This window comes from Paroedura picta, chromosome 4 (assembly GCF_049243985.1).
Source record: "Paroedura picta isolate Pp20150507F chromosome 4, Ppicta_v3.0, whole genome shotgun sequence".
NCBI classification, from domain to species: domain Eukaryota; kingdom Metazoa; phylum Chordata; class Lepidosauria; order Squamata; family Gekkonidae; genus Paroedura; species Paroedura picta.
The window spans coordinates 96,883,648-96,901,250 of record NC_135372.1 but is presented as its reverse complement, the minus strand read 5'-3'; the positions used below and the strand labels follow the sequence as shown (position 1 = coordinate 96,901,250).

General features: G+C 40.6%; 1 protein-coding gene across 13 annotated transcripts in view; it reads right to left on the bottom strand.

Moving 5' to 3' along the window:
- Positions 1-53: 53 nt before the first annotated feature.
- Positions 54-17,603, bottom strand: part of ANKS1A (ankyrin repeat and sterile alpha motif domain containing 1A) — a 140,784-nt gene continuing 123,234 nt past the window's right edge. For 8 of the 13 annotated variants that reach the window (XM_077334442.1, XM_077334443.1, XM_077334446.1 and 5 more), the window contains 4 exons: positions 16,295-16,432; positions 14,015-14,185; positions 5,977-6,075; positions 54-4,947 (listed from right to left, as the gene is read on the bottom strand). In XM_077334442.1, the coding sequence (XP_077190557.1) occupies positions 4,825-4,947; positions 5,977-6,075; positions 14,015-14,185; positions 16,295-16,432 (531 nt within the window). In that variant the 3' untranslated portion in view covers positions 54-4,824. The remainder of the gene's footprint in view (positions 4,948-5,976; positions 6,076-14,014; positions 14,186-16,294; positions 16,433-17,603) is intronic. The other 5 variants (XM_077334447.1, XM_077334449.1, XM_077334455.1 and 2 more) reach the window with 3 other exon arrangements.

Here is a 17,603-nt window from a genome sequence, read left to right as displayed (position 1 = left end):
TGTGTTTTTAGACCTGGCACATGTTCCATCAACTGGGAAGGGTAAGACAAATATCAAAACGATTCAACCATTTATTTATAAGCCAGTCCCAGCTGATTTCATTGAAAGGTATTTACAAGCATGCTTAAGGTTATAGCCTTCTCATAATACACAGCACACTTTAATACTTATATCACAGCAACTAAAACAAAGGTGTGTCTAATTTTATTAATTTAGTATGTTCTAAGTTGTACAATTATGAAAAAACAAAACAACAAAACGACTGCTGGAAGCTCAGGAATATTTACAGTCTCGCCTTGTTGTAGTGAGGTCAGTCTATGTTGTTGTTGCACAGATTGGTTATGTTTGGTACCACAAACTGGACAGAGTAACATTTTTATATACAGGAAATAAAAAGGAAATAGTTCAAGTATCAAAATACAAAGACAGATTAAATAACATTTTATTACAAATCAGTCCCACTGCCATACATCACAATTAGCAAAAAAGTGTCTACATTGTAAACCAAACTGTCTGTGACCAAGAATCTCAAGAATCTGCCTGCTCCCTCAGGGGTGAGCACAGCAAAAAGTCCTGTTGATAGACATTCATACTGATCATGCAAAAGGGGACAGAATAGAGGAGTGAAGTATTACTGAACCCATTCCAGTTTCAGTATGGAAGTTATTTTAAAAAGTGATGTACTACCAAAAAATTGTGTAAGCGCCACAAGCAGACCAGCACAGCTTACCACTTGAAACTGCTCTAAATTGCTTTTCTGAGGGGGAAATTGGCATGTATTTCATATACAAACATTCCTCAAGCTAAGTTTTTTTTAAAGCTTAAGGCCAGTTTTTTATGACCAGAATGGAATAAAAGGATTATAGAAATTTAAGTCTACTGATGACAGAAATCTTTGTGATACAGGAAACTTATGGAGCACTGGCAAAAGGACTATGGCTAGCTCTAGGGACAGCATTTTCATTGAAGACCTCAAAAATTCAGTACCAGGAATACAGGGCATTTTTCTTAACTTGCTGTAAATCCCTGTAAAGAGGCAAAAGTTTCAAATACTGTACAAGCATCCAAATGCTTTTCAAGCCTGAGGATAACAAGCTCTGAGGAAAAGCCAAGTCCACAATGCCTTTGATTGCCTAAACGGGAGATGCTATCATAGATATTGCTACATCTGTGTAAACTCTGAGAAAGGAAGCACCTGATCACTGGAAGAAACTAGAAAGCTTTCATCATCTCTTTCTACAACCAACCACCCTGTAATGCTATCCCTTCTCCAAAGAAAACAGTTCAGTTTGCATTTTCTCAGAACAGACTTGTCTGTTTACCAGTTTTATACTAACACCAGCATACCAGTCACATATGGACTTAAAATGAATACCATGTTCCCAATATTCATCTACAAATTATTTTCAAATTCAGACCTTTTAGATGGCCAGTTGGCTCCCTCTGCATTTTCATCAACTGGAATAACACTAAACTACATCTTAAAGATACAGCAGTAACTGAAAGTTAGACAAGCCATCAACACAGTAGCAGGATACTAAATCCATCACGCCCACCATTGATTTATTTGTACTTTCTCATCTTTCCAAAAAGGCCATAGAAAGATGCATTAATCACAGCCAAAACCAGTGTTAGAGACTGTGAAGATACATGAAGCATAATAGTACAGCTTCCATCTGAACCAGAAATCAACTGTTTCAGCATAATGCCCCAAATCTCCACATTTTATATTCTGAAATTGTTATAATAAGTTTACTTAAATAATGTAATATAAAAAGTGCTAATCAGTGAATAAACCTTAAAAAACCCTACCCTCCAGGACACAACCATATTTTTAAAACATGGCAATTGAATGAGAGCCATAGCAAAGAGAAACATCAAAGAGCCATAGTCCAGTTACTCAATATAAGTATATATACGTGGGAGAAAAACTATTTTCACTGGAAAAGCAATATTACACTGCTGCCTTTTTTGCAGTGAAAGTAGACCCTGTACCTGCATTTTGCAAGGCCACATACTGTTGGTTTTCATTAAGACAATCTATTTTCCACTTAGTGAACTTATGAAGTGTGTAAATCATCTAGTATTAGTACCTTTACATTAAATGTTTATAATTGCAATGATTTGGGAACCCTTCTACAGCTTACCCAAGCTGAGAGGGAAACTATACCGTTAAATGATTCTGGTGTCCTCTCAGCTGTTTTTGATAGTTTTAGTAAAGATTCTCCATCCCCATCAATGCAATATGCTACACTGAATATGTGGATTTTACAATATCACTGCTTGTAAAAAAAGAAATGTTTCAAGCTAGAACATATGGCATCAGTCTCTTGACCTTGGAAGTCTCCATTTTCTTCCTAGAAATGCATACTGCTTTTTTGTTAGTCTGTCACTGGAATCCCTTTCCACTCAACTCTGGAAGTCCTTAATGAGTAGCCAAGGACACATCCCAGAGCCGGGTGTTGATCTTCATAACGCCAGGATTTCATTGCTTCTTAGTACTCTGCCCATTTACTACATTTCCTTGGTGGAACGCAGATGTCTGTAGTTCAGCTTAGCAGAAGCAAACAGAATGGGGATAATATTAATGGAAATATAAATAGGGAATGAATGATTGCATTTATGTCAAACAACTGAAGGATGCTTACGATGATGGACAAGTCAACAAAGCTACAGCTTTGGGTTACAGCCATTTGGAACAGGCTGCCTGTTCATAATTGACTGTTTGATAGCTCCTGGATAATTAATGACCAAAAGGCATGTGCACTGTTTTAGAAGAAGCAAACACCAACAACACTTTCAGATGTCACTGAGAGCTGCAGAATGTCTCATTAATAGCTACCAACCTTGGCAATAGAGATTTAAGTTCTTCAAAGGAGGGAAATAATTTCCTTAAGCATTCAAACATCAAACATGGGAACACATGCAAAGCAGAGATGTATTTTGAGATTACTTCTCAAACAATTTTTAAAGGGCTTTTTTTGTATTTAAGCAGCTGAATTTATTATAGTAAGTGAAGAAGAAAAGCAGCTCTTTTCTACTACAAGTTTAAGAATGTTCTTTCCTAAGGTATTATAGGTTTCCTAACTTGTGTTTGCATAAAAACCTTTGGTTTTTATCCAACAGAAGCTCCTAATTTGGAACAAGTGGTTACAGCACCTTGACACTTCTTACTTCATAGAAACAAGACAACAAAGCATGATTATAAGAAAGACAGAACTCAAAAGCTAAGGAAGAAGCTATAAGAGCTTTAGAGGTCCTGGCTACAAGGAATTAGAACACTGTAGCACCACTCTTCTAGTGTCACAGAGCAAGATCCAAATGTAAAGAGGAATGTGTACGGAGCATATAGAGAAGCCTAAATAAAAATCACAACCCTGGTTGTGCAAGATCAAACAAGAACTAAGAATCATAAGAGAATGGGCTTGTTTTGGAACAATACTCAGGGAAGAGTGGAACTGTGAAGGAAACTGCTCCTGGAAATTATTACAGGGACAACAAGTGCCAAGCCTCACGCAATCTACTGACTGACTTTCAAGAGAAAATTGGGAATATGTTTGAGAGCTTTATCCAGTATGGTGACTAGACTGTGGTTTTAGCTCTTTTACTATATATATGGTTTGAAGGGGAAAAGGGTCTTAATACAAAAGTCAGTATTTATTTGCAGTCATTCTTTAAGGAGCGAGGTAAAGCTTGTATTTGAACAATGTGAGAAGCCAAACACAGTACACACTGGCCTGTCTGGGAATGGTAAAATGCTTTGGTATCTCCAGGGTACTCAAAATGTTGCAGACTCCAGGGAAATAAGGTCAACATAAGGCTTTGACTGTTACATGTTTTCTTCCAAAGGGAAAATATGCTCTACAGGAACAATATTTTCTACTACCATCATCCCCATATCTTTTACATTTTGGTTAGATTCTTCAATAGACATCTGTACACAGTTTAGAATTCATGACCTGTGCCTTTGGAAGGTTTAATAAATTCAAAATCCAAAGAATATTTTAAAAATGTGTAAGCAAAATGGCTGGTGTGAACAGAAATTTCTAGTGACAGATCCTATAACGAAAACGGCAAAAACTGGTCCCCTGTGTAATTACAGGACAGATTAAAATATTCTTCTAGGGCACTATTTATACCAAGCCCAACTCCTAGCAAAAAAAGAGCTTAACAGGAGCAGTCACATTGTCTAGTAGGCTTGTATATTATACCATGCAATGAGGTTTCCAGGAACAGCAAGGATTGTGAGTATGATCCATGCTAGGAAATCTGGTGAGTGAGAGGTTTGCAAGCAGTATCACAGTGGTCAGCGTCTTCTGAGATGACAGGTAAAGAACACTACTTGTTGGAACAGTTTGTGGCCGTGGCTCAGTATGGAGGTATAAATCTAGATTGAGACAGCATGTACCTATTGGAGACCAAAGTTCTAAAACAGTCCAAGAATAAGAATTCTAAATAGAAAAGGCCTATGGAGTGTTACTTCACCCCAGAAATTCACAGTGTCAAAATGAAGAGAAAGTCAAAAAACATCAGATGTTTTCCCAAATCCATATATTCGACTCCCATTGGCTTTGTTACTCCCACCTCACAGACATCTTAAACAAGTGGCTCTTTCAGTGAGTTACCCTTGTTTCCGAGTTAGGAGAATTCACAGTGTTCAGTAGAAATCAGATACAAAAAGATGTTTAGTTTGTGGTATCCTAATGCTGCTGTCTCTGATGGTGCCAAACCTATTGCCAACAATGGGAGGAAGGAAGGGTTTAGAAGAGCAGACAGATCAGACTGCAAAGGCACGGTTAGACTGGATGGATGCAGGATTGGTTTTCAGAAGATAGTAGTCTCATACTTAGTGCTGAGGGTCCTCTTGGAAGAATCCTGCTTAGGCTCTACAACCCAGGACACACTAGCATGGGATTGGGAGTCTTGGTCCACTTCAGATGACTCTAGCTAGAAAATATTGGAAAAAAAGGTAATGTCAGGCAAGTCATTCAGATGCAATAATCTGAAGGAAGAACTGCAAAAGTCTTAGATAACAAATTAAAAGACAGACATTTATGTAGAAATGTGCATTTAAAATTCCATCATAATTATTGCCAGTGGCCCATTATGCACGGCCGCCGAAACGGCGATTTCGGGTCACGTGGAAAACGCGGAGGGGGAAGACGCGATGCATACCGGTTATGCACGGGGCGGGGCGCGACGGCGGCAAAACCCAGAGTAACCGATTATGCACGCGCCGATCCGGGCGCCGCTTCTGGTTGCGCCCCGCTCACCCGGAAGCTGCGCTTTCTTCCGCGTTTCACTGACGCGGCTTTTTCGGCGGCATGCACCGAAGCTGCAGCCGGTTGCAGCCGGCTCCGTGCGTTATCCGTGATTTTAGTCGCCGCCATTCCACCCCGAATGTGCGCTAAAACCCCCGTGCATAATGGGTCAGTCTTTTGCATCAGGCTACAGAAAGCTAGTTTTATGATATTAATAGTTAATTTTCTTTAAACATTCACATACATTGATATATTCTGATGGCATTTCGCTAAAATTCACTGAAAGCAGTGAATCAGCTATACATGAACATAAAATCCTGCCTTAGACCAATGTTGGTGGCATTTAAGGTCAGAACTAACTGCTCTCACTGAAAGTTTTTTTTTTATGGTCTTCTCAGCCAGTCTTCAAAAACTATAGTAAGCAACCTACAGTTAGGTTTGTGTGGTGTAAGTAACAGAACTTGTGTGGTGTAAGTAACAGAGTGGTAAAACAGTATGTCTTTCACATTTTAACACTGGTGAGAAATATATCTAGCTTGTTTTCAAAACTCCTGTTATGTGAGGGAAAACTGAATGAATCAGTTTTAACAGACACTCAAAAGAGAAGGAAATAGAATGAGGGAACAAGAATAGAATGAGGGAGTCTTTTAAGGAGAATGATTATAGACAGTTTTGATCATAACCAAAGACACATGACTACAAGAAGGGTAAAGACCTTAGTTCCTTGACTAACAGACTGCAGCGGCAGATAGGAGGGACGGTGTGTAGTACAGGTGTGACAATAACAACAGCGACTATCAGGAGGGAACGGCACCTGAAGTACAGGAGCAAGCAAAACAAAGACAGAAGGCAACATTAAAGGACAGCAACAACTATTAGATAACAATGTGGACCCATCATGCTTGTGCAAGATCAAGGAGGACACACAGGCAATTGAATGCAAAGCTACTCGGTTTGTTGTTGATATGCTTGAAGAACGGAACCTTGGATACTCACTGTGAGGGTTCCTTCTGCTCTGAGGTTAGGAGACCATCTTGGAAGGGGTGATTCCCACTAATTGCTCAGGTAGGCAGGATTAAACTCTTCAACTTCCTGTTTCCTGGGTGGGCATTGCCCTGGCTCAGTTTGGTTACTTCATGAGCTAATGAACCCAGGAACAGGAAGGAACAGAACAGAGATAAAGTAATAACCAGAACAAGTAAGTTACTGTTAGAAGCATAACCAATTATAACCAAAAAAACTCACAGAATGGGGTTAAAGAAGGATTAGAGCCAGCAGGCATCTTCCCCTGCTGCTTGATCATGTTAGACTGAGGATCCCACTTTTGTAGATGTCCTCTGTTTTTTCTTTGTGTTGGTGGGTGAAGTGGGACAAGCCATCTTAACCTCAAAGTAGAAGGAACGCTCACAGTGAGTATCCAAGGTTGTGTTCTTGCTCCGAGGAGGAGGGTATCTTGGAATGGGATTTTCAATAGCAGTGCCCCAGTGATGGGTGAGAACTGATACACTTCTACCATTTCCTGCAGAACTCTATGTCCAAAGGTGGCATCAGCTGAGGAGAAGGAATTATTTGTAGTGTATGATGAAGGTTGATATTGAAGATCATGTTGCCACTTTGCATATTTCCTCCACTGGGGCTTGATGATCAAAGGCAGCAGTAATGATTGCACTTTCTCACTGAGTAGACTTTGATCCTTACTGGAACTGGAATGTTGATCACCTTGTAATCAAGGGAGAAGCACTGCCAAAGGAGGAGCTGACAGCTGATTTGGACAACTTACTTACTTATTTGGGGCTGTTAACAATATGAAAAGAGTCTGCCTTTCTGATGCATTCTGTATGCTGGAGATAGATTCTGAAGTCTTCCAAAGGTCAAAGGAGTGCCACTGTCTCTCCTCTGACTGACTACAACACAGAAAGAAGGAAGGGACGTGAATCCTGTGAAAGTTGAATACACTTCAGCTATGAAGATTAGATCCGGCCTGAGCAAAGCCTCGTCATCATGGAACCTTTTCTGGCTGAGAGAACTCTCAGTTATGATATTTTTCTAGCTGAAGTCACAGCTGAGTGAAATAAGCTTTTTGTGCACAGCCATTAAAAGTAATATCCCCTGAGGATTTGAAAGTAATGAACTGTGAGAGTCAGAAGTACTATATCCAGGCTCAATTTATTCGTGGAGCACAGGAAGGTTGATCCACACAACCCCTTGGAGGAAGTGGAATCATAGAATCATAGAGTTGGAAGGGGCCATACAGGCCATCTAGTCCAACCCCCTGCTCAACGCAGGATCAGCCCAAAGCATCCTAAAGCATCCAAGAAAAGTGTGTATCCAACCTTTGCTTGAAGACTGCCAGTGAGGGGGAGCTCACCACCTCCTTGGGCAGCCTATTCCACTGCTGAACTACTCTGACTGTGAAATTTTTTTCCTGATATCTAGCCTATATCGTTGTACTTGTAGTTTAAACCCATTACTGCGTGTCCTCTCCTCTGCAGCCAACAGAAACAGCATCCTGCCCTCCTCCAAGTGACAACCATTCAAATACTTAAAGAGGGCTATCATGTCCCCTCTCAACCTCCTTTTCTCCAGGCTGAACATTCCCAAGTCCCTTAACCTATCTTCATAGGGCTTGTTCCCTTGGCCCCAGATCTTCTTCATCGCTCTCCTCCGTACCCTTTCAATTTTATCTACGTCCTTCTTGAAGTAAGGCCTCCAGAACTGCACACAGTACTCCATAGTCTGCAGGGCCAATCTGTAGCAACAAAGATCACTTCTGCTTCTTCTTGTCATATCATCCATAGAGCTGGGACTGGGAGGGTGCATAAGGGTGTACCGTAGGCCCTTGAGCCAAAGAGATGTTACAACAAAACCTTGATACTTGATTGGGTTTCAAGGCAAACAATTCCCTAAAGAGTGTGAGAGATCTGAGACACTGAAGGAGATGTGAAAAATTATGCTATAGGCCAACTGGATGGTTTGCAGAACCCAGTGGTCTGGTTGAGACTGAATCAGGAACCTGAAAGTTGAGCAGCAAAATAGGTTAAAATTAAAATATAAACATTTAAATTGAAGAATCAGAACCTGTGCAATATTGCACATGGTATGACCTCAGACCACATGTGTTTCAGCACAGAGGGTCCTCATCAATGGTCAAATAAAACATATGCACACATATGATACAATATTGCAGTATTACAATTAAAAATCAAAGTTGTCAAAATCCACCACTGGCCGAAGCCAAGGTTCAATCCTGAATGTGTATTCTCATGTGTAAACCAAAACAAAGTGATCTGGTCTATGGTCATACCATTTGCAACCATTTAGACTGTATGTGAAATATTGTACAAACTCTAATTTTTTTGTTTTAATGTTGTTTTAAATATTCTTAATGTGCAATTTATAATAATTATTTTATTAATAGATGTTAATCTAGTTTGTTGCTCAACCTTCAGGTTCCTGACTCGTTTTCTCAGGTTGGGTTTTTGTTAACATTTTTGTTTTTCATCTGGTTGAGATTAAACTATTGGGTTGGAATCCTTGAACCTGGCCACCTACCAAAATGTCCCTGGCCAGCCGACTCAGCTTGTCAAACCTGTAGGACTGAAGCTGGTGTGGAGGGCCTCTTCAAAGGGGCTTCAGGTATTTGAACACTGGGCCCTCCTTTGACTTGGTCTAACAAGGTGTGATAGGAATGAAAGGAATGAGAGGAAATGAATCTTCCATCACAGCTCAACAGACACTTGAGCATCGCCCTCTTATTATCACTAGTTTCCACTAGAATCTTTTTAAGATAGTCCACGAACATCTTTTCACCCTGGAGTAGGTATACTATTATTATAAAAGGAGATTCTCTTGCCATGCATGAAGCCAGAGAACCATAGAGCAGCTGCCATGGAGCAGGATGCAAAGGGGTGGCATCTGTACAGAGGGTGGCATCTTCTAGGCACGTGACTGCCTTGAGAACACAGTTGGCACTTTCTATTTCCTTTCTGATGTTGCTAGGAATAAATAGGACTAGCTTCCAGGCCCACACAATGGCTGCTCCAGATATTAAGGCAGATGCAGCCCTAACAGTCATTGCTATTGTCCCCTGTGACTCCCACAGTGAACAGTGCACTTTTGTTTCCAATCTATACAGATCAAACCCCATCCTGAGACCAGGCCAATGGCTTGTAGTGTAGCACTGCTACTGGAGCATCCACCAGGGGAACCTGTAAGAATTCTATACCATGAGAAGCCAAGGAATAAAGCTTTGGGTAACAATTGTAAACCACTTGTTAGATAGAGGCTTAGCCCACTTTTCCTTTATCAGCCTTTAAAAATATCAGGAAAAGGAAACCAACCTCAACGAGGATGCAGCCCTGCGGGGGGGAGAATTCATTGTTCCCTCAGGACCTGGATTTATTCCCTAAGGGTTCCTCTCCAAGGTAAAGCAATTCTGTAAGGTCTAAGTGCTAGGCTGGCTTTGGATAAGAGAGACTGGGAGTCACCTGCATTGAACAAGCATAGGAACTGTTCAGCAACTATAGGCACCTCCTCTGAGAAAAACTTTCCCACCTCCCTCTCAGTTTCTGACTGCGACTGTCTCTCCCTGAGAGGCTGCCCTGGACGCTGGGAGGGGAAGCTTTGTGGACTGAGAGTCCTGATAGGATGAAGCACGCCCTTCCATACACCAAGACCCTGAGATAAAGTAGAAGAGGATCCTTACATTCCTTGAAGTTTCTCTCTGATGGCTGTGTTAAAAAATTCCAAGTTCTGGGGGAGATAGCACCTTAGGCTCCATTCTAGTGGTCAAGAATTCCCTCTAGTTTAGGAATTCAACAGAGAAAACCGGAATGCTATCATAGTTTTCCCCTTGGGTGGAGGGATCCAATGCCGGGAGCCTGGAGTGTTATCATAGTCTCAGGGGCTGAACTTGCAGTCAAGAGAACAGTTTGCACCCAATATGCTATTTTTGTACCCAATATGCTATTTTATGGTATGATTTTATGTGCTTTCATTTTGAGCCATGAGCCATTTTGAGCCAAGGCAGTCTTCCTAGGCCACTCCGGACTACAGTCAGTGTAATAAAAGTAGATATCTTAATGAGACAGAAGGAAGAGGGTCTCCATCATTTTTAGTGATTAATCTCTTTAACATTCCTATGGAGCCTCTGAGGCTCAATCCTGACCCATTCTTCTCCACATCTCTCCAAGGAAGGCGGGGGGAATGCAGAAAATACTGTTAAGACAAAAGAAGCAGCAGACAAGAGGAGGTGTAAAACAGTATGAAGAGAAAGATGGACAGGCTGGAGATATTAGGAATCTCACCCTCATGTATGAAAGTTTTATAGGAGAAGAGTATGTACAAAAGTGTGAGAGAGCTTTGATCCAGAGCTGCACTCCCTAATGAGTCAAGAAGCAAAGTGGGTTGGGCAACTCCAATCCAGGAGACAAGAAGTTAAAGAGTCCCTGATCAATTGGTGGAAATCACCCATTCCAAGATGCCCTCCTCTTCAGAGCAAAAACAGGGTGCTGTCAATGTCGATTTATAATTCTTTATTGAACATGATCAGAAAATTCCTTATGCAAGCAGAAAAAGAAAAGGAGTACACGGTAAATATGATATGAGGAAAAAACCTGTGTAAGGTCAAATTTTTTTGCCTCATCTTCTTACTATATTTCTTTATTATCAGTACCAATCTACCAGTATTACATATTGGTTTTGCAAATTTTTCTTCTTCAGATGAAAAATAAAATAGCATTTTACATAACATAAAAATATATACAGAATTTATAATATTCAATATTGTACATTAACACAAAGCTAAGATGCTAGTTCCAATTTTATAGATGCCAGCTGCTTCTCTTTGTTTCAAAATTTTTATACCTGTGTTGTTTTACCACTTCCAGAACCACAGTCTTTTTCTGAGTGTGATCAATGGGGTCTTTAAAATTCTATTTTTATTCTTAGATTTATGTTCTGATCTTTTAATTTTAAATTTTCTATAAAATTGGAATTTTAACACTTCATGGCCTCAGTCATGACAATGAATTAGCTGCATTTATTTAAATGTGATGCAGCTGTGATTTGCTTAAAATTGGCCATATTCTGAGCTGTTGAAATGATTAGTGCACACTAGAGGGCGTTTTCCACTTGGATACACTTAATATCACATTATACTTTGATAAGATTCTCCTTTAGAGTTTATTTTTGAATGTTAGTAAAAGAATGCTAGAGTTATATTAAAAACCTTATGATGGTGTAAAACAATTATGATGAACTGTATTGAGCATAAGAAGAGCATGCTAGCTTTGTGTTAATATACAATATTGAATATTATAAATTCTGTATATAACTTTATGTTAAGTACAGTATTTGCTGGCGTATAAGACTACTTTTTCCCCCTGAAAAACATGCCTCCAAGTGGGGGGTCGTCCTATACGCCGGGTGCACTTCAGTTGGGATAGACATAGCTGCCCATAGTTGCCCATAGTACTGTAATGTAATGTAACAAACTCTATATTTTGAGTGGAAATGTTGGGGGGTCGTCTTATATGCCCAGTCGTCTTATACGCCAGGTATAAAAATGCTATTTTATTTTTCAGCTGAAGAAGCAAATATTTTCAAAAACAATTTGTAATACCAGTATACTGGTAATAATAAAACAACATAGTAAGATGACATGTCAAAAAAATTTTTGACCTTATATTCATTAGACAACATAAGAATATGAATAATGGGTTCAATGCATTGGTACTAAAATGGGAAATCAAAATGCTTCTTGCAAATACATGCTATATTTGTTTTAGGGGAAAGAAAATATAGCCTAAAGTGCCCTAAGAACCAAAAATCCTGGAAGAAAAGCCAATTCACAGCACAAAAAATTTTTTGTATTTCCGTGGAGGGATTTTTTAAAACTTAACTTTTGATCTCAGTCTCTAGATCTAAGATAGGGACATGAAACTGTGTGGCAAATGTCTCACTGCAAGAAGAATCTCTCTCACACACACACGCTCACTCAACATGGTGGGAGGTAAATATTTTCACATTCATTCAGTGCCCTGTGATACGAACACACTTCATCAGATCACAGTGTGGAATAATTTGCAAGTGAATGAGTGGTTCTTGCCCAGAATATTTTATCAACAGTACATTATGAAAAAAATATTTCCAGCTGCCCCTAGTTTGAAGCTCACCAGAATCTTCAAAAGGCAATTCAAATACCTGATCAATGTTATATCAGTCTCAGTAAAGAGCCTGTAACCCTTAAGAGTCTTTAAGCACTGTTTTCTAAATCAGGGGTAGTCAACCTGTGGTCCTCCAGATGTTCATGGACTACAATTCCCATGAGCCCCTGCCAGCAAATGCTGCCAGGGGCTCATGGGAATTGTAGTCCATGAACATCTGGAGGACCACAGGTTGACTACTCCTGTTCTAAATCAATGTGCTTCCTAGTAGATTATGGTCACTTAACATTCATACATGAAAACTCTGTCATTACACTCTTGCATACGACTTTTGCTCCAACAGTGACATTGTTGGTACTTCTTATGATCACATAAAAGCAGTGATACTTCTCAGTCATGCTCAAAGTATTCCCAGGTAAGAGAGAGAGAGAGAGAGAGAGAATGCACACACACACATGGGAGGGTACGCCAAACTGTTTCTCTTATTTATGTACTGTATTTATTATTTAATTTGTATCCCGCCCCTCAAAGTCTTGGGGTGTCTAACAAGGTAGGGTTTACAGTAAAACCTGGAAATTAAAACAAGGCGTTATAAAATAAAGAAAACATTTATACAATTCCTCCATAAAACCAACAATCCAGACCCCGCCTTATTGGTCCCAGCATGGGTATAATTGGGCAATCTGGAGGAAAGATGGTAAGATTTCTATGCTGAAGATAGAGAATATGTATACAGCCATATATATAGATGTATGTAGAGGTGTGTAGGGGAAGGCCAGATAATAGCTGCTACATGCAGTAGTATGTGTGCACTGATTTCAACCAAAGGCTTGGTGGAAGAGCTCCATTTCATAGGCCCGGCGGAACTGCAGGGCCCTGATCTCACTTGGGAGCTCATTCCACCAAGCTGGGGCCAGGGCCAAAAAGGCGCTGAACCTGGTCGAGGCCAAATGCACCTCTTTAGGGCCAGGGACCACTGACCTGTTGGCACTGGCCGAGTATAATGCTTATCAGGGGGTGTACTCAGATAGGCGGTCTCCTAGATACACTGGACCCAGACCACGGATGGTCTTAAAGGTCAATACCAGCACCTTAAATCTAATCTGGAATTTCACTGGAAGCCAATGCAGCTGCTGAATAATAGGTGTTATATGGGTCTTCCAAGGTGTTTGAGTGAGGACCTTGGCACCAGTTTTAGTGAGGACATCTTGCACCAGTTGTAGTTTCCTGAGAAGGTATAAGTGAAGACCCGTGTTCAGTGAGTCACAGTAATCCAGCCTAGAGGTGGTCTGTGATTCCTTGAAGGCCCTTGGTGTAACAGCTAAATTCTGAGTCCCTAACTAATTCAAAATCCCTTCTGCTGTCTCACAGGTGCTTGATGGACTATTACTTCTCATCTGCTGTTCTTACTAGACTAAGTGACTAGAGTTCACACAAATTATAAGAGTAAGTTTAATCAGAAATCAGATCAATATAGGGGTAACATTCTTTGCACGTAAGATGCTTTCTATAACCTGTGAATACATATCATGTTAAGAACTAGCATAAAACTACAAATGAGAATGAAATTTCTTCCAGGATACGTACCGCTGACTTCCTCATGCTGGCTCGAGGTTTAGGCACTGGTTTTGAAGATTTTGTTTCTACCATTTCAGATGTCAAAACACCTGTTGGTTTTGATTTTTGGGCTTGCAAGGCCAGCTGGTAGGCTACTTCAAATGCTTGACCAAGTGTCAGAATGATTTCATATGTCAGAGTCTTGAGAGACAAAACACAAGGCATACATTATTTCAAACTCCAGGAGACATGGATTTTAGTCACCTCTAGCAAAAATATGGAGCACTCTGTGGCACCTTTACATTTTTTAGAGTGCAATCCTAAACAGGTCTACTCAGAATCCCACTCAGATCTATTCAATGGGGGCAACGTCCAAGAAAACTTCAGCTCCAAGGCTGTGCAGTTCTTTGCAACTCCCCCACCACTTAAGAGTCCACTTTATATGCAAGCAGATCTGTCTGTCTGTCTATCTATCTATCTATCATCATCATTATTATTATTAATTGAACTTATAGCCCACCACTCCCACGAGGCTCGTGGCGGGTCACATTCGCTAAAACCCCCCGTAAACCTCCTAATACAATAAAATCCCACCTAAAAACCAACCCAACCTAACCCAAGCCCAAGTCCAAGTAGCGGTGGAACTACTCACCCCAACCCATATCCCAAGGGAAGGAGGAATAACTAATCACCGCCAAGAATAACCCTGGGGGGGCACTAACTACCTTCGAGGTGCCAGCCTCAACCATAAACCTGGCAGGAGAGCTCCGTTTTGCAGGCCCTGCAGAAAGCTGGTAAATTCCGCAGTCCCTAAATTCCGCAGAGCCCGCAGCTCTTCCAGGAGCTCATTCCACCAGGTGGGGACCAGGACCGAAAATGCCCTGGCCCTGGTCGAGGCCAGACGCGCCTCCCAGGGGCCGGGTATGACCATCAAATTTGTGCCCACAGAGCGCAAAGCCCTGTGGGGGTCATAGGGCGTAAGGCGGTCTCTCAAGTATGTAGGTCCCAGACCGCAGAGGGCCTTAAAGGTTAAAACCAAAACCTTGAACCTGATCCGGGCAGCAATCGATAGTGAATGCAGCTGCCACAGCCCAGGCTGGATGTGTGTCCTCCACAATGTCCCTGTGAGGACCCTAGCAGCTTCATTTTGTACCAGCTGTAATTTCCGGATCAGGCGCAGGGGCAGACCCGCGTAAAGAGCCAATTTGGTGTGGTGGTTAGGAGTGTGGACTCAATTACAGCAACAGTGCAGCGCAAAACACCTTTTTCAAGGGCAGAAAGTAAGGAAATTACTCTCACCTTATTTATTTATTTATTTATTATTTATTTATTTCATATCCTGCCACTTCCACAAGGGCTTATGGCGGCCCTTGTGGGAGTCAACTCTGAAACTCTCCTGAGCCCTGAAACTCTATATTGACTGAGCTGAGGCTAGGCAGAGGATTTTGTATGCTTTTAAGTGACTGTATGGGACTTAAATATGTGACTGTAAATAAAGTTGAACTGTCACTAGAAGACCAACTGACTGTAAATAAAGTTGGGTGTTCACTAGGAAGGCATATATAGAACTAGATCAGACAATTTCAGAGATCCACTGAGCTCTGTGGGCTACTTCAAGAATTCAATTTTTGGGAACCTCATCAATCAGCCCTTGAGTATTTTTGCACAACTGAATGTGAACTATGATTTGTGTCCAGGATTTAGATGAGAAGCAGACAAATGTTTTCAAATTTCATGCAGCTTGCCAATCTATTCTATGAAAAGTTCTCTTGAAGATGCGAATGTAGAATCACGGAGGTGGGAAGAAGCCATTCAGGACACCCAGTCCAACTCCCTGTGCAATGCAGAATTAGCCTAAAACATTCTTGACACCTCTACTTGACACATCTTGATCATTTATGATGATAAAATAAAAATTTATATAATTACAAAATAAAAGAGCATGTGTGGTATCAAATAGCAGAAAACTGTATCCTGTTACAATTCAAATATTCATGTTAACATGGCTAAGATTGTTTTAAAAAATTTAACTTGTACGATCAAAATGTATTGTGTTTAAGTAGGGAAAATCTGTTTTAATTTTTTAAACACTGAAAATGGAAACACTACTAGGGGAGATGCAGCATGTAAGTTGTCCTTAAGAACAGCAAAGCCCAGATTCCTTCCTTAAATATTTGAACATAGTTATATGGAAGACAATAAGCTCCATTCTCAGAACACAAGACTCAGTCAAACTATCTGCAAATGATTTGTAGGAAGTTGAACATAAGGTTATCTATCAAGGTTTCTATATTCTTCTACATTACTTACAACATCAACGGTACTGAACACATGGCAGTAGTGGTGGCTGGTTTGCAAGTCCTTGGTAATATAGGCAAATGTACAGAGATCCTCTGGGTCCTGAGCAGCACAGGAAATGTTCCTGATTTCATGCTCTGCAATCACATTCTGCCAAACATAAACAAAGAGAACTTTTTGCTTGTTATTTCACCACAATTTACAAAAGCATAGATTAGAATCATAGAATCATAGAGTTGGAAGGGGCCACACAGGCCATCTAGTCCAACTCCCTGCTCAGGGAAGGGGCCCTTTCAAGGCCCGTTCTTAGGAACGGGCTTTGAAACTAGTAGCAAAATATTCTACAAATGGAGTGACTCCTCTGTATGTCATCTTAGTGGATTTTAAATCTGTGCTTGACTTCGTTTCACATTGCCACATTGTCAGCAACTCTGATTAAGTCAATAAGGGTATCTGTATGCATGTGTGTATATACACAATGACACAGGTTTCAAATATAAGTGAAAGCTCAACAGGACCAGGGCCAGTGCCTTTTCAGCCCTGGCCCCAGACTGATGGAATGCTCTGCAAAGAGAAATCAGGGCCCTGCAGGACCTTAACCAGTTCTTCCAGGTCTATGATCAAGGCCCTGGTGGATCATTAAAAAAGCTGGCCTCACTACTACAAAATGAGGGAAGAACTACCCTGTAAAGATCTGAACCACTTCAACCTAAAGTAGTTGGGGGCTACAAAATAGATTATTTTATTGAATGTATATATGATTTTATATTTTTATTGACTATTAATTCATGTTGTTATCTGCCCTGAGTGGTCAGGAGGGGTGGATTACAAAAATAAATATTTATTTATTTTTTATTTATTTATCATGGAGGTTAACTGAATATCCAATTCTGGCTGAGAAGGTCATTCTATAAATTCTGAGTAGTGGGGCAGTTAAGTGTTCATGGGATAGTCCCATTCTAGTCATGATTGGCTTCATAGGGTGGCACTTGAATTATGTTTATTTTTCACTTTATTTATTTATAGTTTAGACATCTATGCCACTGCTCCCATGGTCACCGGCTCATGTTGGCTTACAACATTTAAAATACAGTAAAATTAAAATACAACACAAAATAACCCCACAGCATCATTGTACAGAATTAAAACAATATGCATCACAATTAACTCCAGCAGAGATCTTCTAACAACATGAGGTGTCAAGGTTTCAAGGAGGGACCCTATTTGCATTTGTCACCATCCTAGCCTCAACCAGACACCTGGCAGAAGAGCTCCATCTTACAGGCCCTGCAGAACTGGGCCAGTTCCAACAGGGCCCTAA